Genomic DNA, 27,840 nt, shown 5'->3' on the forward strand with positions numbered 1-27,840 from the left:
AAAGAGTGTCGCAGGGAAAGCTGGGCCACTGCCGCCGTCCGCCACCATCTTGCTTTTTCTAAGGCGGCAGTGACCTAGGCTCAGAACAATCTTGAGCAATGAAGCTGTTAACCAGAGCCGGGTCCCTCTCGGTGAGCACAGCTGGCGGGCTTGGGGAAGGGTTGGAGAGCAGATGGTCAGCAAGGTCATACGGACCGGAGTTGCCTGGTTTGGGGCCCCTGGGCGCTGGGCTTCGTTCTGCCCTTCAGCTGAACCCTGCGGGCCAACTGGGCTCCAGGCTGGGTGGGTCAGGCGTTGGAAGGCCCGCTCATGCTTTGAGCAGAGGAGACCTAATGCAGGAAAACGTGCAGAGAGAGAGAGAGAGAGGGCTTGAGAGCAGAGGTGAGGCGATTCGGTGGAGACACCTTTGAAGGTCATTGCTGCACTTGCGTGCAGGTGAAGGAGACCGCGAAATTTGTGTCGCAGGAGGCCGGCGTAGACCTGGTCCCCCATCCCTACCCTATCGGCTGCTGCCTGTGTTTCTTGGCATATCGTGTAGCATCAGCTTCTCCAACTGTTAAGCGGGCTTATGAGTAAAATCATAAGAAGGAAATGAGCTAATACCTGTATAGCGTTTTTCAGTGAACCTGGAACTTGATTGTTACTGTCGTGTCCTGCCTGCATAAAGTGTGCTTTTCTTGATCTCGTTTTAGTATTTATCCAGGAGGGGTTCTTGGCCTTTCCTTTAGAGCTTCTTAAGGCTCCTCCTCCATGTCCGAGTGACACATCGCTGTCACTTGGGGAAAACTCCTGTATCAGTGTTACATCATTGTGGACTGGTGGTTATCAAGAGGGAACAGTCTCAACCTCTGAGATTAAAACAACTCTTCAGGCCAGTTTTGCCCCCAGAGGACATTTGGCAACATCTAGAGACATTTTTTGGAGAAGGAAATGGCAACCCACTCCAGTATTCTTGCCTGGAAAATCCCATGGCGGGAGGAACCTGATAGGCTACAGTCCATGAGGTCGCAAAGAGTCGGACACGACTGAGCGACTTCACTTTAGAGACATTTTTGGTTGTAACAACCTGAGGGGCGGGGGAGTGCTACTGCTGAACATCCTTCAGTTCTCAAAGCCACCCACAACAGAATTATCCAGCTCAAAATACCAAGAGAGCCTGGGTTGCTAAGAAACGTAGTAATCTACTAGAAGAAGGTTCGAAAAACCAAGGAATGGAGTTTCCGGGTACTTAATATTTAAATAGATAAACTATGAATTATACAAATGACCTTGATTTAGACTGTAATTCTCTTAGCCTTCTTAGCACCCCTAAATTAACCGATGATTTTAATAACCCTTAGAGGGAAGTCTAGTTGGACTGGCAAAAAACCTCAAAACCATCTCCTCATTCGTTCCATCCTCACCTTTCAGTAGAAAAAAGAACTCAAAGATAACAGAGTTGAAGAGGACCAATGTAAACAAATTGCAGTAAGCTTGAGAGCAATTGTTGGTTCTACTTACAACACTTACTGTACATAAGGATAAATTTATACATCTTTTGTTATTAAAACAAAATAGTAATTGTATGGACAGTTACTAGTATAATTCGTTGCAACAGGTTTGAATGGAACAAATTACAGAAAGTACATTATGATGAAGTGTCACTGCTCAGGCACATTTGAGAGGAGAGCACCTAAATCTACCTCAGCAACTGATGTGCCCATATATCTTAAATTTTTTACTTCCTGGAAAAATCAAAAGCTAGAATCACTAGTAGAGTTAACTGTACCACACCCAGCGAATGAAATTGATGATGATAAAGTAAAGCTAATTGTAACTTATAATTTGAAAGCGCTAAGGAAAATTATGGCCAACCTAGACAGCATATTAAAAAGCAGAGACATTATTTTGTCAACAGAGGTCTGTCTAGTCAAGGCTATGTTTTTTCCATTAGTCATGTGTGCATTTGAGAGTTGGACTATAAAGAAAGCTGAGCGCAGAAGAATTGATGCTTTTGAACTGTGCTGTTGGAGAAGACTCTTGAGAGTCCCTTGGACTGCAAGGAGATCCAACCAGTCCATCCTAAAGGGAATCAGTCCTGGGTGTTCATTGGAAGGACTGATGTTGAAGCTGAAACTCCAGTATTTTGGCCACTTGATGTGAAGAGCTGACTCATTTGAAAAGACCCTGATGCTGGGAAAGATTGAGCGCGGGAGAAGAAGGGGACGACAGAGGGTGAGATGGTTAGATGGCATCACCAACTCAATGGACATGAGTTTGGGTAAACTCCGGCAGTTGGTGATGGACAGGGAGGCCTGGCGTGCTGCAGTTCAAGGGGTCGCAAAGAGTCGGACACAACTGAGCGACTGAACTGAACTGAACAGCAAATGAAAACTAGGAACCAACTTTTCAATAGTACAGCATTGAAGCTGAATGCACAACCAGCAGCCCTCCTGGACAACAGAGGGGCTCCTTGGGAAACTCAGGCAGCATGTTCATTTAATCCTGGGAGTACTAAGGTTTAATTCTCAGCATCTCCACTAGTAACCTTATGATCCTTAGACATAATCAGAATTAATTCTGTGGCATTGTATATCATTTGCCAAGAAAAAAGCTGAATAAAATTACACATTTTGGATGCATTATCTGACGTTTAAGAGGATCCCTTCCCATGGCTGCATATTACATTCTGAGAATCTGCTGTGGATGAAGCTGTCGTTAATCTCAGGGTATATTAGTCAAAGAAGATTTAAAAAAAAAAAAAAAAAACCTTTAATTGTGTAGTCTTAATGTAGCACAAAAGAGAGTGAAGATACTCTGGGAAATATTTGGGGGCTTGGATGAAGTTTTCTTTGATATGCTTTTTAAAGGTTACTAAAATGATTAAGGAAATGAAGTCGTATTGGAAAGTAGACTAAAAAGATGAGACTCTTTAAGCAGATAAGAGAAGCAGTAATGCTAAAACCTATAAAAAGGTCTGGATGTGGCTATTCCACACTTTTTTAAAAAGTTCCAAAGCATTAGAGCCTAGAAAGGACCACTTGGAGCTCTAATGAGGTAGTTAAAAGAAAATGTAGTGAATCTTTATATAAGAAATGAACATGTTCAACTCATGTTCCTTCAAGCTCTACAGATCACAAATAGAGATTTAAGAGTGGCATGGGTAAACTGGTGGGTTAGTTAATAGGTTAATCAGCTGAATCCTCCCATGGAGTTTTTTTACCACTGAACACCCTCTATTGCTTGGGCCAACTCGGATACAATGCACTATTCTTTTGAGAAATATGGTAACCTGTCTTTTTTTGTGTTTAGAGATTTTATTCCCTCAAAGTTGCTCCTAAAGCTAAAGCCGCAGCAGCCCCTGCAGGAGTGCCTCCACATCCTCAGGACCTTGAGGTTAGTCCCCCTGAGTTACTCAGTGGACACATACACACCTTACTGTTCTTGGTAACATAAAGACATTAATCACATCCCTGCTTTATTTTATACACAGTTTACCAGGTTACCAAATGGTTTAGTGATTGCGTCTCTCGAAAACTATGCTCCTGCATCAAGAATTGGTTTGTTCATTAAAGCAGGCAGCAGATATGAGAACTCCAACAATTTAGGAACATCTCATTTGCTTCGTCTTGCATCCAGTTTGGTAAGCATCTTTATTACTTCCGTGTGTTTAGAAATCTGTGATATCTTGGTCCTACAGAAAAGAAAAGCTAAAAGCAACACCCCTATGTTGGTTTCGTGGAGCTGCCATAACAAGTTACTTCAAACGTTGTGGCTGAAACAACAGGAGTTTATCCTGTCGCAGTTCTAGAGGCTAGAAGTCAAAGTTGTTGTGTCAGTAGGGCCATATTTCCTCTGAAGGCTCTAGGAAGAATCATACCTTTGTCTCTCCCACAGCTTCTGGTGGTTGCCAGCAGTCCTTTTCATTCCTTGGCTTGCAGCTACATCATTCCAGTATCTGCCCCTGATTTCATGTGGCCCTGTCTGTCTGTGTTTCTGTGTCCAAATATCCTTGTTACTAAAGGGCACACTCTTTATCCACCATGACCTCATTTTACATACTTACATCTGCAAAGGCTGTTTTCAAAGAGGGTCACTTTTGTAGGTTCTTGGGTGGACATGAATTTTGGGGATCAGTTTTCAACCCAGTACAGTCCCCTGGTATAGCATGAAAAAATCACAGGATACTTATCACAGAGAAGCAGTAAATTAGAGTCCATCTGGATGTTCGTGCCAGAGCATAAGAAATCAGTAAAAAGATAACATTTTTAGGATGGTGAGACACATGTACATCCATGGGTGATTCATGTCAGTGTATGGCAAAAACCACCACAATGTTGTAATTAGCTTCCAATTAAATATAAATTAATTTTTTAAAAATAAAAGAATCATGTACCAAAAAAAGGACATTTTTAATTTTTAAAAAGAAGTGCCAGAAATTGAAAGAAAATTATTTTTCCCCATATGCAAATCTCCTTCACAATAGATTAATGAATCCAACAAGCATGTATTTGATAATCAAATTTTTATCTAAATGTACTTTGTATAAAAATCTATACTTGTGCTTTTGGGTCAACTTTGTTGGGTATTCCTTAAAAGGAGGCAGTATTTTTAGTTAGTGTTCCTTTTGAATTTAATGACAAACATTAGATTTTGACATAAAGTGATGTTTGGCAAACTTGGCATTAAAAACTACCAAAAATGGTTGTTTTTTTCTTTTCCAAGACTACAAAAGGAGCTTCGTCTTTCAAGATAACCCGTGGAATTGAAGCAGTTGGTGGTAAATTAAGGTTTGTTAAAAATAAATAATCAGAAATAGTGAAAACACCAGAAGATGATTAGTTGTAAAGGAACTTGTCTCTGTTATCAAGGTGGTTAACAGTTTAAGGCACAAGAAGAAAAAGACTGATGAATTTGACTGCATAAATGTAAAACATCTTTATGCCTTAAAGTAAAAAATCTAAGTAACTAAAAGTAGGTATTTGCAACATATGTAATATGGAGAGGATTATTTGGAAAAATAAAGAACTACAAATTAGGAAAACAACCAAAGAGTAAATGGATAGGAACAAAGATAGGAATAGGCTGTTCCCAGAAGAAGAGGCCAGCAACAGTGATCTTTACGTATAATCAGTAGTTCAGTACCATTTTATACTGCTGGTGGGAGTATGAGTTGATACAGCTACTTAGGAAAGAATCAAGATATACCAGTTAACATTAAAAATGAGCATATTCTACAACCTAACAGTTTTTAATCCACGTGCACAAAGGAGTTCTTTATTGTGACTGGAAACAACCTAAATGCCTATCTTTAAAGAGGTGGATAAGTATCATGATAAAATAATATGCTGGGACTACTACAGTTAGGAATGAACAGCATGAAATGAATTCAGTCTGTATCAACATGGCAGACTTAACAAAATGTTTTGTAGAAAACAAGTTTTAAGATTTTTTGAAGGTAGGAGGTTTTTAACAATATGTAATGCTTGTGATTATGTTTGTCTCAAGTGGGAGAAAGTGTGAGAGCCTGGGAAGGATACAAAGAGATCTTCAACTTTAAACTTGCCTTTTCTTTTTTAAGTTGTGGTAAAATACACATAAGATAAAATTTACCACCTTTAAAATGTGTAGTTCTATAACAATAAGTGTCATTGAGCAACCATCACCACCACCCATCTCCAGAACGTTTTCATCTTCCGCAGCCCAAACTCTGTAGCTATTAAACACTACCTTCCCTTCCCCCAACCCCAGGCCAGCACCATTCTGTGGTGTTTCCATGATTTTGACTACTCCAGGTACCTCATATCAGTGGAATCACACAGTATTTGTTACCTTTTCATGACTGACTGACTTCACTGAGAAAAATGTTTTCAAGGTTTATCCAAGTGTAATATGTCAAGACTTTCTTCCTTTTTGTCAAGTTGAAATACTTAACTGTTTTCTTATTTAAGATTTTTTTAAATAGTTAAAAGCTTTAGTTGAGTGTGCATATTTTTGTTCACTATTACTTATACTTTTTATACTTCAAAATATTTTTTCCAAAAGATTGATTTAATGAAGATGTAAGAGAAAGCTTATTTTTCTGATTTAGATAATTCACTGTAATTTATTTTTGACTCAGCGTGACTTCAACAAGGGAAAACATGGCCTATACTGTGGAATGCCTGCGGGATGATGTGTGAGTACCTGTGTGTGTTTATTTAGAAGATCTGCTTTTAAAGAAATACTTAGTTGCTCAGTTCTACTCTTTTTTTTTTATGCAGCATGACCTCTGATGTTGATTTTGGATTATTACTCACAAGCTGCCTAAAGTTTAATAAAAAGAGCATTAGAGTTATGTAGAATGGATGTTTGTTTTAAATTTTTGACTGGTAACTCTGAGCTTCGTGTCTTCTGTAGTGATATTCTAATGGAGTTCCTGCTCAATGTCACCACAGCACCAGAATTTCGACGCTGGGAGGTAGCTGCCCTTCAGTCTCAGCTAAGGATTGACAAAGCTGTGGCTTTTCAGAATCCACAGGCTCGTAAGTGCACTTTCAGATTATATTCCATTGTTTCTAAGATACTGGGATTCGAGAAAATCAGTTTGTAGAGGAATAAAATTGCTGTGGAAATTCTTTTTCGCCTTGGGTTTGAAAATAACACTTTGCAAAAATTTGTCCACTTTTTAAAACATTGTTCATTTCTAAACATTTGTATTGTTGATTATTTTTCATCATGTTATTATGTAAATTTATTACAGAATCCTAGGCCTTTTACCTGTGTTTTATGCCCATCCTCCCACCGCTGTTTTTTTTTTTGTTTAGTTAGTTAGTTACTGGTTGCGCTGGATCTTCAGTGCTGCACACAGATTTTATCTAGTTTGGGGGAGCGGGCTTCTCTTGCTGTGGAGCGTGGGCTTTAGGCCCGCAGGTTCAGTAGTTGTGGAGCACAGGCTTAGTTGCTCCTCGGCTTGTGGAATCTTCCCATACCACGAGTCAAACCCATGGACCTTGCATTGGCAGATGGGTTCTTAGCACTGTACCACCTGGGAAGTTCCCTGGTGTTTTTTGTTTTTTAACAGTCTTCTGTTTTTAATTGGAGGATAATTACTTTACAGTATTGTGGTTTCTGCCTTAAATCAACATGAATCAGCCATAACTATATATATGTCCCCTCCCTCTTAAACCTCCCTCCCACCTCCCTCCCTCCCCACGCCTCTAGGTTGTGTCAGAGCACCCCCTGGTGTTTTTTAATGATTGTTTTACTTATACCAAATCTGGCAGCAGTTTATTGCTGCTGCTGCTGCTGCTTTTACTGTTATATATTGCTGTTATTGTTTAGCCAACTCCTTTTTATTGGGTTTTTCCAAAGCAATCAACTTAATTTAAAAAAACCTTTTTATAGAATATTTGGTTATATAATCTTGACAAGCATATCTGGCAGAACAAATCTGTAAGATAAAAAAGCACTTCTGATTCTCAGAAGTCATGGAACTTCTGGTAGGAGCAGAAATGTGCAGGTAGACCACTGAGGTATAAGCAGGTGACCAACTGCAGGGGCTCAGAATGGCGTGGACTTCATTCAGATGCAGGCCCGTCAAGTGTCTGGAACATAGTGAATGCTTGACTCCTGTTTGCTCATATTACATTTCATGGTGATAACTTTGTTACTCCAGACTTTTGATAAAAGAAATAGAATAGTAAAATTGTGGAAAAGATGACTTCTGTGTCCTGAGTAGCTTCCTTCCCCACAGGTAGCAGTGAGGCTCCAGCCCTCATCCTTTGTGCATGAAGAGTTATTATAGTCTGCTGGCTGGTGTCTCTCTGCTCAGGCATACCTCTTCAATCCATCTTCTGTGTTTCCGTGATAGTTGATCATTCTGACATGAAAATCCAGTGAAAATCCTTTAAAGGCTTCTTGTTATCCATGAGATAAGGCCCAGAGTCTTTTAACTTAGCATATATATTAACTCTAATGATCTGGCACCTGCCTACTTCCCTTGTTTCTTGCTCTATCTCTTTCTCTCCTAGCTGCAGTTCCCCTTTGAATCAAGCTGCTGTCACACTTTATGTCTTTGTCTGATTTCTCTGTCTGAAATGTTTTTCCCAGATCTTTCACCTGGGACACACCTACTCATCCCAGATTTTACTTCTCTTAACTCCTTTCCAGTTCTCAGTGCCCTTCCCTAGTGATACACTACTAACATCACACCCGTAATACTTCCATAGTGTTTCCCCCTCAACATTTTGAGGGGAGGTGTGTGTCTTACTCAACTGTATTTCCAACTCAGTGCTTGGCATAGAGGTACTGCCCAAATAATAAGCAGATAAAAGACAAACACCTCAAGCAAAGACACTGAACCAGAGAAGTAGGAACAGTGCCAGGGAGGAGTGCAGCTTGGCAGTAGCATTTGACCCCTGGAAGCTAGCAGTGTGACCTAACACTAACACTTTCATATCTTCTCTTATCCTGACAACTCCCTCATTACCTGGAGAGGGAACCTAGAAGTGAACAAAATCCAGATTAGCTGATTTAATCAATGTGACACAGCAAGTTAATGGCAGAACTGTAATTAGACCCAGATTTCTGAATCTAAAGCCCAGGCCATTCTGCTTTCGAGATGATACTAGGTAGATTAAAGTTTGAGAAATGTTTAGGTGGATTCTGACATTTACAGGCTGCTATCAGAGAATCTTATTTTTCTCAGCACATTCTACTGGCAGAATTTTAGAAGTTGCTAGAGGTTAAATGATAGTAAATTTTCAATGCTTGAATGCAATGACCAAAGTTGTATAGTTGTTTTCGAGGCTCTTTACATGGTGTTGTCTTCATTTAAATAATGTTTCTGTAACTGCTTCTTTACTTATTTTACAGACATCATTGAAAATTTGCATGCTACTGCTTACAGAAATGCCTTGGCTAATTCCTTATATTGTCCTGATTATAGGATTGGAAAAGTGACACCAGATGAGGTACTGATAAAACACTTAACATTTTTAAATGTGCTCATTTTCACATTAATTTGCATGTTCATCTCCCATTCAGTTTTGTTTGCTAATTTTCTTATCTTCTAATTTAAGAGATTCTCTTGCTTGCTTTTTTTTTCCATCACTTTGCTGCTTTTTTTTTTTTTTTTGGCTATACTACGTAGCTTGTGGGATCCTAGTTCCCCTACCAGGGATCAAACCCATGTCCCCTGCAGTAAAGAGCAGAGTCCTGATCCACCAGGGAATTGCCCATTCATCAACTTGCTTTTTAACTAAAATTCTGTCTGAACAGTTTCTGTGTATCTTTCAACTAAAAAAAAAAAAGTGTTTATTATGAAAGGGGCACGTTCATTACAGAAATTTCAGAAAATAAAGACAGGCAAAATAAAGACCAAAAAAAATCTCAGCTGTCTGAAGGCACTCATTGTTAGCACCTAGGTATATTTTTCTTCTAGACCCTTTTCTTTGTATATGTATCTTGTAAATAGTAGATAAGTATGTAAACACACAGTCTTGTGACTGACCACTCCCTCCACACCCTTGCCTCCCGTTCCTCCATCAGCCAGCTTACCAGCCCGTTCACCTTCTCCTGTACACTTGCCTTGCTTTGCTGGCAGTACAGGTTTGTCATGTCACAGTCACGTGTGTATCACAGGACTTGGCTTCCAAAGTACTTGCATTAAATCTGCAAGTGTAGACTTGTGTATATAATCTTAATTTCCTACTCCTACCACTCTCAGTCCCCCTCCCCAATAATTTTTTTAGCAAAAGACATTAAGAGAAAAACGGAATTATCAACACTTTCAAAGTACATGTGACTCAAATTAAGGTTTTTTTAAATTCTCATTTCTGGTTATCCACTATAGAAAACTGAATTTTGTTTCCTTTTCCTCTTTCGACTTACTTCCTGGTTAAGAAAACTATTCAGTTATCAATTTAATGCCTATCATTCATATGGCACTTTTTAAAAAAATTAGGAACTGGTATCATCCAACTTGGAACAGTCAATATGTTTCATAACACTGACCTCTAGTGAGTTTCTGAAGCTTTTCAGAAATCAGATTCACTCTGAAGATATATTACTGAGGTAGCTAAAAGAATGCACATAAGAGAACATTCACCTACAGGGATGTCTATTGTAGCATTGCATATAATTGTGAAAAATTAGAAACAAGTTTAATATCCAATATTAGAGAACTAGTTAAAGAACATATTAAATATCTGTAGAATGGAATACTATTCAGCTATTCAAGAATAATGATTGATAGTGAAATTTTCATAGCATATTATCAAAATAATTTATGAATAGGATGTATTAAGGGGTCCCATTTTTCAAAAAGTAAGGTGTGTGTATCATAGACAAATACCAAGATATTAACCATGATTATCAAAGTTACTAGCATTTTTAAAATGTATCCCTAGGCTAAAGGAAATTCTAAAGAAATTGGTGCTGGAACACTTTGACCAAAAGCAGCATTCAGTAGAAAAACATCACCAGGAAAAAAATAGAATATGACTTTCCAAGATGGCTCCATAGATAGAGACAGCATTCATTTTAGGGCACAAATTCTAAATAAACTGAGCTTCAGCAAGTCTAAACATTAGTCTAAACCTTTTTAGCCACCACGACCCGCGCCCCCCCGCCCCCCGTGAATTTTTAACACCACAGATGTACTGTATATCTGTTTATGCACTATATGTATATTTGTACTTTAAAGGATTTTTTTTTCTTCCCCCAAGAAGTAATTTTCACTTTCTTGGGAGCAGTAGTATAGTTGAGAATGCATGTTTTAGCCCTACTTTATTTATATAAAGATTCCAAGATTTCACATTGAATCTACTGTATTAGCCGATATTAGTAGGGAGACATTGATGAATTTTTTTTAAGCTCCCAAAATAATTCTGTAATCATCCAGGTTGGAAACCCTGGTATAGACAGTAACTTAGTAGCAAAAAAATCTTCAAAGACAGGCAAGAGGAACATAGTGATATAACTATTAGCTCTACTATAGAATGTTAACAGTGCTTTATTACTACTTGTATAAAGACGAACCTGATGTACTACTTAAATCACATTATAATAAAAATCACAAACTTAGTCCCATTTCTTCAAGTTCAAGCCAATATGTGCTCTAATTTTTGTTGTGTCTTTTTTTGTCATTAACAGCTTCATTGAGATGTCATTTACATATCATACAGTTCACCATTTAAAATGCACAATTCAGGTTTTTATTCTGTTCACAGTTACATAACCATCACCAATTCAGTTCTAGCAATGGATTTTAAAAGCTCAATTTAATTCAGTACTAGGTAGTCCCTTATAGTTCATTATAGCAGCTTTTGAGCCTGACTGTTTATTTTCTGCTAAACTGCACTTTGATGTTTTTATAGTTCTTTATATTTCTTACCAGTATAACCTGATAAATGTTTTCACTTTCTCAGTTACATGACTTTGTACAGAATCATTTTACAAGTGCAAGAATGGCTTTGATTGGACTTGGTAAGTTGGCAGTTACCTGCGTGTCAGTTTACTGCTTTTAAGAGTAGTTCTTTTAACTCACAAACATAGAAGACAGACATACGGTTGCCAAGGGGGAGCGCGGGAAAGGGTTGGTTTGGGAAGAGCAGATGCAACCTGTTATGTATAGAGTGGATAAGCAACAAGATCCTGTGTCATAGCACAGGAAACTATATTCCATGAGAAGGCAGAATCATCCTTGAAACTGTAAAATCAGATACTATCATATGTAACTGTGTATATATACATCTTTTACAGTTATATCAATATCTAGATAACTTACAGTTTCATGGTTCTTGGCTCCCAGAGAAAGTGGTAGATAGTCAGGAAATTCCCTGAGGTTGCTGACTTTTCCTTTTGTAATCATTTCGGTAGTGAAGGGGACACCTTTCCAGTGCATTGTAATTCTATCACTATATTGGTAACCAGCCTCAATTTATAACATACTCACTTGGGTATTTTCTTAAATTCTGATTACACAGTTCTCCGTTCTGTCTCATTTTAGAAAGCGGTTAATTGAAAAAAGAAAAACTAAGGTGCACTGCTAGTAGATGTTGCACTTATAGTTAAGAATAAAGATATTGTTTCACTGTCTCTCTATGAGTTACTTAAAAAAATAGTCCCTTAAGCTATAATTATGTGAATACTGGATGGAACAAAATTTGAGAACTTCCCCTGTGTTATGTCAGAAAGTCAGTATGTGATAGGATTTTTATATACGTAATTTTTTAAATTTCTTTGGCTGTGCTGGATCCTTGTTGCCGCACAGGCTTCTCTCTAGTTGCAGAGAGCGGGCGCTACTCTCTAGTTGCAGTGCACAGCCTTCTCCCCGTGGGGACTTCTCTTGTCGCAGAGCACAGCCTGTAAGTCTTCAGTAGTTGTGGCGCACGGGCTTAGGTGCCCCGCAGCGTTTGGGATCTTCCCGGATCGAGGATTGATCCCAGACCTGAGTCTCCTGCATTCGCAGGCAGATTCTTTATCACTGAGCCACCAGGGAAGCCCTGATAGTATTTTAATAGCTAGTCTTTAATGGAAACAACCTGAATGTGCGCTGACAAATGAATGGATAAGGAAGATATGGTACATACATACCATAGAATATTATTCAGCCATTAGAAAGAACGAAATAATGCCACTTGGCAGCAACATGAATGGATGTAAACATTATCATACGAAGTGAAGTAAATTAGAAGGAGAAAGAAGTACCACATGATATCACTTATATGTGGAATCTAAAATACAACAGTAATGTTGTATTTTTTTTAATTTTAAACAGAAACAGACTCACAGAGAACGGAACTGTGGTTGCTGAGGGGTGTCGGGGAGGGAAGATTGCGAGTTTGGGACTAGTAGATGCAAACTAGTATAGATAGAATGTATAAGCAACAAGGTCCTACTGTATGAGGCACAGAGAACTATATTCAATTTCCTGTGATAAATCATAATGAAAAAGTATATGTATAACTGAATCACTTTACTGTACAACAGAAATTAACACATCATTGTAAATCAGCTGTACATCAATAAAATTTTTAAAATATCCCCAACACAGTTTTATAGTATGTAAATAAATCCTCCACAACTGTGGGGAAAAAAAGCTAGTAACTTTTTTAAGTACTAACTTTTAAATTCATTACAGTATTTGCAAAACCTATGACAAAGGGCAAATTTCTCTAAACAAAGAGCTTTTTACAAAGAGCTTTTAAGAACAGTTTAATAGAAAAATCGACAAAAGGAAGAACAAACAGTTCGTGCAGAAAGTGTTACATGTGTGTATACAATTATTGTAAAAGATGTAATAACTAAGAAATTTTTAATCTGTGAAGTTGGCAAAAAATTAAAAGATTGACACTACCCAGTATTAACCAAGGTATGGAGAAATAGGCACTCAAAAATTATTGGCAGGAGTGTAAACTGGTATGTTTTTGGAGGTCTATTTTAAGAATTTACCGTTCAGAAATATTTTGACAAGTTTACAAAATACTTGCGTGAGGATATTGTTTGCAGTAGTTGGATTTTGTTCATTTGTTTTATAAATAATAACAGGTATAATTCGCATTGTGTAAAATTCACCTTTTTAAAGTGTGCAGTTTGTGGTTTTTAGCATACTCAGAATTGTGCAGCTATTGCCACTATCTAATTTTAGAACATTTCCATCATCCCCAAAAGAAACCCCACACTCATTAGCAGTCACTCCTCATTCCACCACCTTGCATCTGGCAACGGGTAACCTACTTTCTATCTGTAGAGAGCTGACTATTCTGGACATTTCAAAGAGAATTATACAGTAATAGCCTCTGTAACTGACTTCTTTCACTTAGTCACTTAGCATAATGTTTTTAAGGTAAATCCATATTATAGCATGTACCAATGTTCCATTCCCTTTTCTGGCTGAAAAATATTACCACATTTTGTTCATTCACCAGTTGGACATTTGGGTTGTTCCTGCATGTTTTAGCTATTAAGAAAACATTCATGTGTAAATTTTCAACAAAATATCTTTTTCATTCTTTTGGGTGTATACCTAGGAGTAGAATTGCTAGGATTAGGATATAGGATATCTCTCTTATTTAACCATTTGAAGAACTATCAGACTGTTTTCCAAAGCAATTGAACCATTTTATTTTCCCATCAACATTGTATAAGGATTCCAACTTCTCCACATCCTCACCAATATGTACTATCATATGTCTTTGATTATGGCCATCCTAATGGGTATGAAGTGGTATCTCATTGTGGTTTTTGATTGTAGTGATCGATAACATTGAACATCTTTTTGTGTGTGTTTTTGGCTGTTTGTCTCCTTTGGAGAAATGTTCATTCAAGTGCTTTGGCCATTTTTTAATTGGGTTGTTTGTTCTTCATTGTTGAGTTTTAAGAGTATTTTATATATTCTGGATACTAATCCTTACCAGATACATGATTTGCAAATATTTTTCCCATTTTGTGGAGTATCTCTTCGTTCCTTTTGAAAATGCCTCTTGATGCATATTGCAGTATTGTTTTAATAGCCAGTTATTAGAAACATACTGATGTCCATCAGGAAGAGATTGATTAAATAATGGTACATCGGTATAATAGAATTCTTTATAACCATTAAATGTTTGGTGTAGTCCACTCAGAAGTAAATTACAAAAGACAAGTTAGAAACAGTATCAATAGATGATACCATTTTAAAAATAAGAAGGATAATATTAATATTTACATAGAAAAAAAGGTTCTAGATGAATATATAATAAAGCTGTAAATGCATATCTCTGTAAGAGTAGCATTATAATATTTTGCTTATATTAAAATAGTAGGTATTCTACAATTGTGTTTTAGAAATTCTGGTTCTATAGTGTTTTTTTGTTTGTTTCTACTGAAATAGGTGTGAGTCATCCTGTTCTAAAGCAAGTTGCTGAACAGTTTCTTAACATAAGGGGTGGCCTTGGTTTATCTGGTGCAAAAGCCAAGTACCATGGAGGTAAGCATTTTGTTCTGTTAAGGTTAATTTACCAGGATGCCGCCTCTCCCCCACAATAGCATATTGGAGTATAATAGACCTGATTGTTTACTACCAAACAGTATCAATGTAGGAAGAGATAGTATCATTGTGGAAAGTATCAGTTGCTTGGGTATTATGTGTTACGTATGTTTGTGAATGTGTTGGGGGAAGGGAAGGATATCTAGGAGAGCACCAGGCCAGAGAAAAGCTTCATCTTAATGCAGTAATACTGTCTCATAGAGAATATTGAAGAATAAAACCAAAAAATGCTTTCTTCTTTGCTCTTTCTTGACGTGGCCCCAGGTGAAACTCGAGAACAGAATGGAGACAGTCTGGTCCATGCTGCTCTCGTAGCAGAGAGCGCAGCCATCGGCAGTGCAGAAGCAAACGCGTTCAGCGTTCTCCAGCATGTCCTCGGTGCTGGCCCGCATGTCAAGAGGGGCAGCAATGCCACCAGCTCTCTGTACCAGGCTGTTGCCAAGGGAGTTCACCAGCCATTTGATGTGAGTCTGAACCGTGAACATCTTTCCTTTCGTTTTCAAAGGCTTAGTGTTTGCAGTGTTGTCCTGGGAACTTGCTCTTAGTGTTAATCTGCTTTTAAAATTTAAGATGACACAAAGAAAATCTTTGTAATATTGAAGACCTTAATGGGTCTATCAGAAACTTACTGTTATTCTAATATAAAAAGAATGCTTAAAAAATCCAAAATCCCCACTCTCTCTTGGAGTTTGCTCAACTTCATGTCCATTAACTTCATGTTCCTGTCACCCTGCTTATTTAACTTACATGCAGAGTACATCATGAAAAACACTGGGCTGGAAGAAGCACAAGCTGGAAGGTTTCAAGATTGCTAGGAGAAATATAAATAACCTCAGATATGCAGGTGACACCACCCTTATGGCAGAAAGTGAAGAAGAACTAAAGAGCCTCTTGATGAAAGTGAAAAAGGAGAGTGGAAAAAGTTGGCTTAAAGCTCAACATTCAGAAAACTAAGATCATGGCATCCGGTCCCATCACTTCATGGCAAATAGATGGGGAAACACTGACTGACTTTATTTTTCTGGGCTCCAAAATCACTGCAGATGGTGATTGCAGCCATGAAATTAAAAGACACTTACTCCTTGGAAGGAAAGTTATGACCAACCTAGACAGCATCTTAAAAAGCAGAGACATTACTTTGTCAACAAATGTCTGTCTAGTCAAGGCTGTGTTTTTTCCATTAGTCATGTGTGCACTTGAGAGTTGGACTATAAAGAAAGCTGAGCGCAGAAGAATTGATGCTTTTGAACTGTGGTGTTGGAGAAGACTCTTGAGAGTCCCTTGGACTGCAAGGAGATCCAACCAGTCCATCCTAAAGGAGATCAGTCCTGGGTGTTAAGGACTGATGTTGAAGCTGAAACTCCAATACTTTGGCCACCTCATGTGAAGAGTTGACTCATTTGAGAAGACCCTGATGCTGGGAAAGATTGAGGGCAGGAGGAGCAGGGGACGACAGAGGATGAGATAGTTGGATGGCATCACCGACCCAACAGACATGGGTTTGGGTGGACTCCGGGAGTTGGTAATGGACAGGGAGGCCTGGCGTGCTTCGGTTCATGGGGTCGCAAAGAGTTGGATACGACTGAGCGACTGAACTGAACTGAATGTCCATTAAGTCAGTGGTTCTGCCTAACAGACTCATCCTCTGCTGCCCCCTTCTCCTTTTGCCTTCAGTCTTTCCAAGCATCAGAATCTTTTCCAATGAGTCAGTTGTTCTCATCAGGTGGCCAAAATATTGGAGCTTCAGTTCAGTTCAGTGAACTTAATTGGAGCTTAAGCTTCAGCAATAGTTTAGGGTTGACTGGTTTGATCTCCTTGCAGTTCAAGGGACTCTCAGAGTCTTCTCCAGCACCACAATTCAAAAGCATCAATTCTTTGGCACTCAGCCTACTTTATGGTCCAAATCTCATATCCATCCGTACATGACTACAGGAAAAACCATAGCTTTGACTATGAGGACCTTTGTCAGCAAAGTGATGTCTCCACTTTTTAATAGCTGTCTAGGTTTGTCTTGGTTTTCCTGCCCTGGGGCAAGCGTCTTACTTTCATGGCTGCAGTCACCGTCCACAGTGATTTAGGAGCCCGAGAAATTAGTCTGTCACTGCTTCTACTTTTTCCGCTTCTATTTGCCATGAAGTGATGGGACTGGATCCTATGATCTCAGTTTTCTGGATGTTGCATTTTTAAGCCAGTTTTTTCATCCTCCTCTTTCACCCTCATTCTGTTTGCTTTCTACCATTACGGTGGTATCATCAGCTTGTGATACATCCAGCCTGGCATTTTGCATGATGCACTCTGCATATAAGTAAAATAAGCAGGGTGACAAGATATAGCCTTGGTTGCACTCCTTTCCCAGTTTTGAGCTAACACCAAAAAACGGTGTCCTTTTCATCATAGGGGACTGGAATGCAAAAGTAGGAAGTCAAGAGATACCTAGAATAACAGGCAAGTTTGGCCTTGGAGTACAAAATGAAACAGGGCAAAGGCTAACAGAGTTTTGTCAAGAGAACACTTTAGCAAACACCCTTTCCGACAATACAAGAGAAGGCTCTTCACATGGACATCACCAGATGCTCAATACCAAAATCAGATTGATTATATTCTTTGCAGTCAAAGATGAAGAAGCTCTGTACAGTCAGCAAAAACAAGACCTAGAGCTGACTATGGCTCAAATCATGAGCTCCTTATTGCAAAATTCAGGCTTAAATTGAAGAAAATAGGGAAAACCACTGGGCCATTCAGGTATGACCTAAATCAAATCCCCTGTGTTTACACAGTGGAGGTGATGAATAGATTCAGAGGATTATATTTGGTAGACAGAGTGCCTGAAAAACTATGGATGTAGCTTCGTAATATTGTATAGGAGGCAGTGACCAAAACCGTCCCAAAGAAAAAGAAATGCAGGAATGCAGCGTGGTTGAGGAGGCTTTACAAATAGCTCAGGGAAGAAGAGAAGTGAAAGGCAAGGGAGAAAGGGAAAGATATACCCAAAACTGAATGCAGAGTTCCAGAGAACAACTAGGAGAGAGATGAGAAGGCCTTCTTAAATGAACAGTGAAATAGAGGAAAACATTGGAATGGAAAAGACCAACAAGCCCCTGAAGAAAATTGGAGATACTAAGTGAACATTTCATGCAAGGATGGACACCAAAAAGGACAGAAACAGTAAGGACCTAACAGAAGCAGAAGAGATTAAGAAAGGGTTGAAAGAATACACAGAAGAACTATACAAGAAAGGTCTTAATGACTGGATAATCATGACGGTGTGGTCACTCACCTAGAGCTGTACATCCTGGAATGTGAAGTCAAGTGGGCTTTAGGAGGCATTACTACTACGAACAAAGGTAGTAGAGATGAAGGAACTCGACTGAGCTATTTAAAATCCTAAAAGATGATGCTGTTAAAGTGCTGTACTCAATGATATATTTAAAAAGTAACACAAAATTGTAGGGTTAAGTATTGTTCATAATTTCAGCAATAGCTCATGGCACAGGTAGGTTATTAAGCACAGGAGCCTTTTTTAATCCAATACCATTTCCCAGCTGCAATGCCCAACACAAAAGCTTTTGCTTTTAAAAAAGTAGAAGTCTTACTTGACAGTGAAACCCTTGGAATCTTCTAAACAGAGCCTTAGGGTTCCATGGAGCACAGTTTTCAAACCATTATCTTAAATTAGTCCTAAATTAGAGTTCCTCCAAATGGTCTTTCTTCCAGTCTGTGGTCTACTCTGGTTTCTTTTTTTCATGCTTTACTCTTTTCCACTGAACGTTAATGATGCTTTGGATAGTTGGAGTTTAATCTAGTGACATAATTTAACAGAAATTCCTACTTTAGAATTTGGCCAGAAATTTGGAGAATGACTAGGTTAGTCTCAGAATTATAATTAAACTTCAGGTGATTAAAGTGCATATCTTTGTGTGCTTCATATGGACCGAACCCATGGTTTTCAAATTTCACCTGGAATATAGTTTAAAATTCGGGCTTCATCTGTAGTGGATCAGTTGTGGGAACCTGGAAGTGTGTTTTTTATAACAACTCAAGTGATCCTTGGACTTCCCAGGTATTGCTATTGGTAAAGAACCCACCTCCAGATGCAGGAGATGCAAGAGATGTGGTTTCGATCCCTGGGTCCAGAAGATCCCCTGGAATAGGAAATGGCGACCCACTCCAGTGTTCTTACCTAAAAAATGTCCATGGACAGAGGAGCCTGGCAGGCTACAATCCATGAGGTTGCAAAGAGTCAGATACAGCTGAGCATACAGTGCTCAGACACACAAGTGACCCTTAGGTTACTGGTCCACATAAACACTGAAAAGCACTTTACTAGGATGTCATATCCACCTCAAGGATCTTACACTCTACTCAGACTACACACAGAAATAGCCCTGCTTTCCAGAGGCTAAAGTTCTTGCTCCCCTGGACACCTGCTTCTAAGCAGAAAAAATTTTCTAACCGTTTGACTTTGGTCTGAAGAAAAAGTAAAAGTGAATTGGTGAAAAGGAAGTCACCACCAACAGCAGAGGGAAGAAAGCAGGTTTGTCTAATGTCAAGGACCATGATCTGCATCACTCAGCTGTATTGAATCTATACTAGTAATGTAGTAATATTTACAGGTTACTGTTTGCATTAACCCTTAATCATCCAAAGGTTAGAAAATACCAAGGAAAGTGAGCAATCCATTTTAGAAAGAGTTAAATGAGAAAAGTTAAAACCATTATAGTTCTGAAAAAGGTAACCTGTGTACAGAACACTTCAGTCCTTAATAGAACCAGTTAAGTGAAATATTAATTCATCTCTTTGCTTATACTGTGAAGGTACATATTTTCTCTAGACAACCTTAGGGAAACTGTACCCTGTTTTACCTGGTAGGATGACATACAGTAAAGTTTCATTATATTTCAGGTGTCTGCTTTTAATGCCAGTTACTCAGATTCTGGACTCTTTGGGTTCTACACCATCTCACAAGCTGCATCTGCTGGAGATGTAAGTTGCAAACTGAAAAATTATCACAAGATTTTTTTCTCCTGTTAACATTTTTTTACTGAAAATATAGAATGTTTGAATACTGTGATTTATCAGCTCTCTGTCTAGTATAATATCATTAAAGTGTTATCTGCAATGGAAGAAAGTTAAAAATGGAAAATGTATATACTAATCCTTCCAGGAAATAGGGAGGAAACACCTCCTTGGTATTTTGGTTCTGTGTGGACATGTGGCATTAAGTTGCTTCTAGGGTATCTAAATGGAGAACTCAAGTGAGGTCAAAGCCAAGATGTATACTGGGAGTCCTCAACAGAAAAGTGTGTTGAAATCAGGGTTACATACGAAAGTTTGTAGAAGAAAACTCAAGGTCAAGCTAGGGGAAATGGCCAGGAAAACAAAAAGAAGAGAAACTGGTATATTTGGAGACCAAGAAAGAGAGACTTGTTAACAATCTTTTGATCTAATCTGTATTAACATCCCTTTAGTTACCACAGGGAAGTCTGGTAGTTTTAGCAAACTTGGGCAATATCAGTTTTTACAAGACATTGGAAGTGAACTAAAATTTATTTTAATATTAAGAAATGAATGAGAAGAAAGATGCAAAGTTGGTACAGGTGTAGGGGAGTGGGTGAGATTTTAGTCGAGTTTACACTGAGAGATTAAGTAGGAAGAGACAGACATGCATACTGAAAGGAAAGAAATTGGAGTGAATATAGGAGATAGGAAAGTATAGGTGAATTAAATCTGTAAAAGCAAGAGCAAGCAGGATCCAAAGTATAAATAGACATTTTATCCTTGGACATAAAGGCTGATGGGAGAACAGGATGTCAGAGATGAGGAAGTACATCCCTGGTGAGGTAGGAAGCTAAATCATGTTTTGAGAATAAGAGAAAGAAGGAGAGTTTAAAGAAAGTAAGAGGTTGGGGACGGAGGAGTGCCTAGATGCACACAGAATGAGCAGAGAAGCGGATTCATAGTCAGATGTCTAGCCTAATGGAAAAATGGAGGAGGCAAGCTGTAGGGTTGATCCCAGGTTGCAGTCTTGCAAAGTAGGCTGGTCAGAAGTATGAAGAGGTGGCAGGAGTTGGAAACACTGGTAGGAGTGGCTGAAAGGATAATTCATGGATTTAGGCTAAAGAAGTAAAGTCAGTGGGACGTGATAGATCAAAAGTGGACAAATCAAGGAACTAGAGATGTTGGCAAAAATGGAAGATATGGATAGCATGATTAAAGACAGGCCAAAGGTCTTGGAATTGAGGATTTCAGTGTTCAGGTCTGGGGTATGGCTATGGAAATAGGCAGCTCACTTGGAGGGTAAAGTAAGTTAACAGACCCCGAATGATGCCAAGGTTGGGATGGAGCAAATCATGGGCCCAGTTTATTATACCCACTCACATCATTAGAACTTGATCCTTCATGACTCCAGCATTCCAGGCATGGACAGTCTTTACAGATGGGCTGCGTATGGTTTACTGCTTTCTTCTTAGATAGCAGTATTAATTACATGATACTTTGAGAGCCTGGGGAAATTTAAAAGACGCTTATTCTTCATAAGCAATTATAAATCCCTGAGTTTTCTTTTCCTAAACCCTACTGCCATCCTCTGCCCTCTGCCCCTTAAAGTTTATAAGAAGCTTGGCTACTTGGATATTGTACAAACAGCTACTTTATTGGAAGTGTAAGCAGCACATAGTGACTTACAAATTCTAAATGGACACAACTATTTCCATCTTGTGTTTCTGCCTCATAGAGGAGCACCTGGAATACTGCAGGAGACTCTGGCACTGATCAAAGATGACCAGCTTTTACTTTTCTATCCTAGGTTATCAAGGCTGCTTATAACCAAGTAAAAACAATTGCTCAAGGAAACCTTTCTAATCCAGATGTCCAAGCTGCCAAGTAAGTGTCAATATTAACTTTCAATTATTTGAAAGTTGTATTTTTTTCTAATTAAAATACTATTGTAACAAAGGTACAATAGGATTGCAAAGTACAAAAAAGTATTTAAAGAAGAGGAAATATATTCCTGCCACCCAGAGATATAATTGTTAACATTTTGAATATTTTCTTCACCATTTTTAAACATAATTGCTAATACTGCAATATATAGTTGTTAATAAATAATTAACATATATAGTTAATAAATAATTATCTATCATTACCAACCTCTTTATAAAGCTGTTTTCATTTATTCAGATTACTGAAGTAATTGGTATGTCAGAATATACTTGTTGGCAGTTGGAAATTATAAACTATAAAGGATATCTTTGGGCTTAAAAAAATTTCATATTTCATATTACTTTTTGGTATAGATTTGCAACTAGGCCAAGAGTTATAAATATGATAATGAAAGGCTCTGCATTAAAATATATGTTTGTGTTTATATATTTTGCAGTCACAGTATTAAAAGGTTGTACCAGCTTATAATCACATCATCAGGAGTGCCTGTTCCATCATAACCACTAGCAGCTTTTTTTTTTTTCTCTTTACTGATTTGATAGACTATAAAAGATACCTGTTTAAAAAATTGCAACATCCATCTATTTGGTGATTTTTTAAATCCCACTGTCCTCACTGTGCTAACAGCAAGTGCTAACAACAAACCTGTTAACTCAGTAGTTCTGGGAGTTTTCTCTAAAAGAGACAAACTATGGACAGAGTTACAAAGCAGCTTGCATTTTCATACAGAAGATTAAAACATTTAAATTTGACTTCATCCATTTAGGACAATTCAAAATGTGGATCCTAAAACTCAGACAGTCTTCAAGATCATTTAGTATTGTCCACAAAGGAAGTTACGATGGTGAATTACAACCCAGGAGGGAACAACCTTTTACCATTTCTCTCCTCATTAGTATTACTATATTTTTCATACAAAGTGCATCTCTCAAATAAGTACAACATACTTTATTAAATGTTGTATACATGGAACCAAGGACTGATAGGATGCAGCTCTACATGACTGCATCAGAAACAAATACTTATAACAAATTGAAACACTGGATAATCATAGGAAAAATCTGTTTCAAGTCTTACTTTATTTAAGAAAATGTATTTTCTTAATAAGTGTAGAATTTTGGTTATTAATGCCAAGTTCTGTTTATTTCCTGCCATTTTGATGGAGTTGACACATTTTTAGTTCAAAAACGTTTTGGTTCTTAGTCTTCCTGTATTGAAAGAGAGAAAGTGAGGTGTCATTGCTGAAGGGACAAACTAATAATCTCTTGGTAAAGTTTACTGCAGGTAAATCTTTTTTCAGTTAAGCTGACAGTGTGGTAAAATTGCTCCATTAAATTGTAATTATGTTTAAATGGACATCTTGCTACGGAGTTTGAGTTAAATAACTCAAGTGCCTTATTGAACACCAGTTTCTTTCTGGGATAATTATGAATTGGATTTTATTTCAAATTGATGCTTTTGTGCCCATATTTAAGCTATAGGCACTTATAAAGACCTAAATTCTCCTTCCCCACTTGTTCTGTCCTCAATGAGACAAATCCCAGTCCACAGCATTCTGCTAAAGGGACAGTGAGAAGAGCCTTCACAGGTATTTTCTTTAGTAGAGATGTCTAATATTATCACCAAAATTGTATCAGGAGGCTAGAATTCCTTCAGTAATCAAGACTTCACACTAAAATATTTTTAACTAGATCTGAGTTCTAGTCTAAAAGCAAAATGCATTCTGTTGGGTTTTTAGTATAATCTTATAATGACAGCTTTCAAAATGATAATGTAAATAATAAAATAGTTGGTAAACTGAAGAAATGGAATGGAGACCTTTAGCACTCTTGAAATTTCAAAGCTGTTAGTTTGCATATTTATTCAAACATGTTTAAGGATTTGGGAACATACTTTAACTTGCTCCATAAAACTGCCTTCTGCCTTACTTACACACCTTTCACTGGACAGGAACAAGCTGAAAGCTGGCTACCTGATGTCAGTGGAGTCTTCTGAGGGTTTCCTGGATGAAGTTGGTTCCCAGGCTCTAGCTGCTGGCTCATACACTCCGCCATCCACAGTTCTTCAGCAGATTGATGCAGTAGCTGACGCTGATGTCATAAATGTAAGCAAATGAAAATCTGTTTAACATCACATAACTTGTCCTTAATGGTGCCATTTCAGAAGGGATGCATAAGGAGTGTATATGCTATTCTCAGGGTATTTGGTATCTATCTGCCTGGTGTGGAGGCAGAGGCTCAATCCCATCAGATCTGCAGATAGCTTCCTTGTCAACTCAGGAAGTCTATCTTCCTCATTCAACTAACTTAGCATTAGGTTAAACTATTTTAAATTTTTAAAGGTCAAGAAGAGTCAAATATTGGCAGTTTCATACGATTCACTAATTGTCAAGTTTGGTATTTTTCCTCCTCCAAAATAAACTTTCTATCCTGCCAATCCTTCACAGTCCACCATCTCAAGATTTTCTTTAGTTTTCTCAGCCTAAGACATTCTCCTGCCCTTGTTCTTTTTTTTTTTTTTTTTTTTTTCACATACTGTTTGCTATAAAATTGACTGGTTTTGAGGGCAAGGACTATGTGTTATACCTCTTTGTATTCCCTACTATGCCTAACAAGTACATGAACTACAAAATGAACCCTAAATCAGTCCTTTCTGTATTAAAAATGCCAACTCCCCTTTCATGTCACAGTCTCAGCCATCTTCTCACCAAGGGGTCTATCCTTGTGGGTAGAAAAAATATGCAGACTATTGGAAGATAGCAGTCCTGACTTGATTTCACTTGGCACCTAAGTTCATCATCGATGTTGTAGTTCAGTCACTCAGTTGTGTCCGACTCTTTGTGACCCCATGAACTGCAACACGCCAGGCCTCTCTGTCCTTCACTATCTCCTGGAGTTTGCTCAAACTCATGTCCATTGAGTCAGTGATGCCATCCAACCATCTCATCCTCTGCTGTCCCCTTCTCCTCCTGCCTTCAATCTCTGCCGGCATCAGGGTTTTTTCAAATGAGTCAGCTCTTTGCATCAGGTGGCCAAAGTAATTGGAGCTTCAGCTTCAGCGTCAGTCCTTCCAATGAATATTCAGGACTGATTTCTTTTAGGATTGACTGGTTTGATCTCCTTGCAGTCCAAGGGACTCTCAAAAGTCTTCTCCAGTACCACAGTTCAAAAGCATCAGCTCTTCAGCACTCAGACTTCTTTATGGTCCAACTCTCACATCCATACGTGACTACTGGAAAAACCGTAGCTTTGACTATATGAACCTTTGTTGGCAATGTCTCTGCTTTTTAATACACTGTCTAAGTTTGTCATAGTTTTTCTTTCAAGGAGCAAGCATCTTTTAATTTTATGTCTGCAGTCACCATCTGCAGAGATGTTGGAGTCCAAGAAAATAAAATCTGTCACTGTTTTCACTGTCTGCCCCTCTGTCTGCCATTAGTGATGGATGGGACCAGATGCCATGATCTTAGTATTTTGAATGTTGAGTTTTAAGCCAGCTTTTTCACTCTCCTCTTTCACTTTCATCAAGAGGCTCTTTAGTTCTTGGGTGATGTCATCTGCATACCTGAGATTATTGATATTTCTGCCAGCAGTCTTGATTCCAGCTTGTGCTTCATCCATCCTGGCATTTTGTATGATGTCGTCTGCATAGAAGTTAAATAAGCACGGTGACAATATACAGCCTATGTACTCCTTTTCCAATCTGGAACCAGTCTATTGTTCCATGTCTATTTCTAACTGTTGCTTCTTGACCTGCATACAGGTTTCGAAGGAGGCAGGTAAGGTGGCCTGGTATTCCCATCTCTTTAAGAATTTTTCACAGTTTGTTGTACCCACATAGTCAAGGCTCTGGCATAGTATAATGAAGCAAAAGTAGATATTTTTCTGGAATTCTCTGGCTTTTTCTGTGATCCAACAAGATGTTGGCAATTTGATCTCTGGTTCCTCTGCCTTTTCTAAATCCAGCTTGAACATCTGAAAGTTCTCAGTTCACATACTGTTGAAGCCTAGCTTGTAGAATTTTGAGCATTACTTTGCTAGCATGTGAGATGAGTGCAATTGTGTGATAGTTTGAACATTCTTTGGCATTTCTTTTCTTTGGGAGTGGAATGAAAACTGACCTTTTCCAGTCCTGTGGCCACTGCTGAGTTTTCCAAATTTGCTGGCATATTGAGTGCAGCACTTTCACAGCATCATCTTTTAGGATCTGAAATAGCTCAGCTGGAATTCCATCACCTCCACTAGCTTTGCTCATAGTAATACTTCCTAAGGCCCACTCGACTTTGCACTCCAGGATGTCTGGCTCTAGCTGAGTGATTAACCATCGTGGGTTATCTGGGTCATGAAGACCTTTTTTATATAGTTCTGTGTATTCTTGCCGCCTCTTCTTAGTATCTTCTGCTTCTGTTCTGTCCTTTATTGTGCCTGTCTTTGCATGAAATGTTCCCTTGTTATCTCTAATTTTCTTGAAGAGAGCTCTAGTCTTTCCCATTCTGTTGTTTTCCTCTCTTTCTTTACATTAATCATTGAGGAAGGCTTTCTTATCTCTCCTTGCTATTCTTTGAAACTCTACATTCAGATGGGTATATCTTTCCTTTTCTCCTTTCCCTTTCGCTTTTCTTCCTTTCTCAGCTATTTGTAAGGCCTCCTCAGACAACCACTTTGCGGTTTTGCATTTCTTTTTCTTAGGGATAGTTTTGATCACCGCCTCCTGTGCAATGTTACAAACCTTCGTCCATAGTTCTTCAGGCACTCTGTGTATCAGATCTAATCCCTTGAATCTATTTCTCACTTCCACTGTATAATTGTAAGGGATTTGATTTAGGTCATACCTGAATGGCCTAGTGGTTTTCCCTACTTTCTTCAGTTTATGTCTGAATTTTGCAATAAGGAGTTCATGATCTGAGCCTCAATCAGCTCCAAGTCTTGTTTTTGTTTTTGCTGACTGTATAGAGGCTTCATCATTGTGTACTCTTCCAAATGGTTGTCCTTGTCTTATATACTGTACTGTCACGAGTCCAACCCAGCTGCTTCCAATACCATCTTTATTTAAAAAGCTGATCTAAGCACCGCTGCTCATGGTACTGTGCTTGATGTAAACGAACAGACTTGGAACTCTAAAGTAGTGGCATAAAGAACACTAAGCTATAGTGTAACTTTGACAAGTTAACAACCGATGTATTTTCATTGACTCGGACTATTTGCCATTGTAATACAGACACAGAGGCGGACAGCCGTGCTCCAGGAGACTACCCTATTTTGCAGTGTCAGAAATTCCTTTTCCCTCTTTCACAGCTACTGTCATCGTTAGAGCATCACGCTTGCTCAGTCACACAAAGGATGAAATATTCAGAGTAACAGAAGTTTGTCTATTTGCTTATTTGTATTAACTTTCTGTCTTTGTTTCTGTCTTAAAGGCTGCAAAGAAGTTTGTTTCTGGCCGGAAGTCAATGGCAGCAAGTGGAAATTTGGGGCATACACCTTTCATTGATGACCTCTAATACTGAATCCCATATTGCAGGAAAGAACTGAACGTTTTGTCAACCCAGAGCAGCAGATACATGAAAGTGAAAAGTCTCTAATGTAACATTTATCTTTTTTTCCAATGAGATGAAATACCATAAAGCATAAATGTAGGTAACTGTTCCCAACTGACCTAAAGTCAATAAAGCATTCTATTTAAATGTTTTTGTTGCATTTTTCCTAATTAGTTAATCATCAGGTATTTGTTTTATGTTGAGTTTTTGCTTTAGATGCTTTTAAGGAGAACAGGAATATAATTATAAAGTACAGAAGCATGAGAAACTTAAAATTAAGGCTTAAGTGGCTATCAGAGTAACTATCTCCAGATTATTATTGGCTTTTAAAGATAAAAGCAGTTAAAAGTCTGTATTCTTGGGTAAGAAC

At 38.3% G+C, this 27,840-nt stretch overlaps 2 protein-coding genes across 4 annotated transcripts in view; one reads left to right on the top strand and one right to left on the bottom strand.

The window, feature by feature from the left end:
- On the top strand, positions 1 to 27,621 carry UQCRC2 (ubiquinol-cytochrome c reductase core protein 2). Its single transcript, XM_070461001.1, has 14 exons — positions 1 to 131; positions 3,292 to 3,375; positions 3,473 to 3,622; positions 4,705 to 4,769; positions 6,101 to 6,157; positions 6,379 to 6,503; positions 8,836 to 8,933; positions 11,391 to 11,448; positions 14,837 to 14,932; positions 15,257 to 15,456; positions 19,895 to 19,975; positions 21,798 to 21,874; positions 23,885 to 24,038; positions 27,351 to 27,621. The coding sequence occupies exons 1-14, from the start codon at positions 99 to 101 to the stop codon at positions 27,432 to 27,434; spliced, it is 1,362 nt and encodes a 453-aa protein (XP_070317102.1). The 5' UTR covers positions 1 to 98; the 3' UTR covers positions 27,435 to 27,621.
- The window catches only part of PDZD9 (PDZ domain containing 9), a 32,991-nt gene continuing 19,979 nt past the window's right edge, over positions 14,829 to 27,840 (bottom strand). Inside the window, exons 7-10 of one of the 3 annotated variants that reach the window (XM_070461002.1) lie at positions 23,871 to 24,024; positions 23,012 to 23,142; positions 21,371 to 21,495; positions 14,829 to 15,544 (exon numbers count right to left, since the gene is read on the bottom strand). The gene's annotated coding sequence lies outside the window, so the exon portion shown is untranslated. Of the gene's footprint in view, positions 15,545 to 20,520; positions 21,082 to 21,325; positions 21,496 to 23,011; positions 23,143 to 23,870; positions 24,025 to 27,840 lie in introns of those variants that run through there. The other 2 variants (XM_020899370.2, XM_070461004.1) reach the window with 2 other exon arrangements.

This window comes from Odocoileus virginianus, chromosome 33 (genome assembly GCF_023699985.2).
Source record: "Odocoileus virginianus isolate 20LAN1187 ecotype Illinois chromosome 33, Ovbor_1.2, whole genome shotgun sequence".
NCBI lineage: Eukaryota > Metazoa > Chordata > Mammalia > Artiodactyla > Cervidae > Odocoileus > Odocoileus virginianus.

Coding starts and splice junctions, on each gene's coding strand:
- UQCRC2 (XM_070461001.1), top strand. CDS start 99: ATGAAGCTGTTAACCAGAGCCGGGTCCCTCTCG. Junction 3,376..3,472: donor CACATCCTCAGGACCTTGAG/GTTAGTCCCCCT, acceptor TTTTATACACAG/TTTACCAGGTTACCAAATGG. Junction 8,934..11,390: donor GAAAAGTGACACCAGATGAG/GTACTGATAAAA, acceptor TCACTTTCTCAG/TTACATGACTTTGTACAGAA.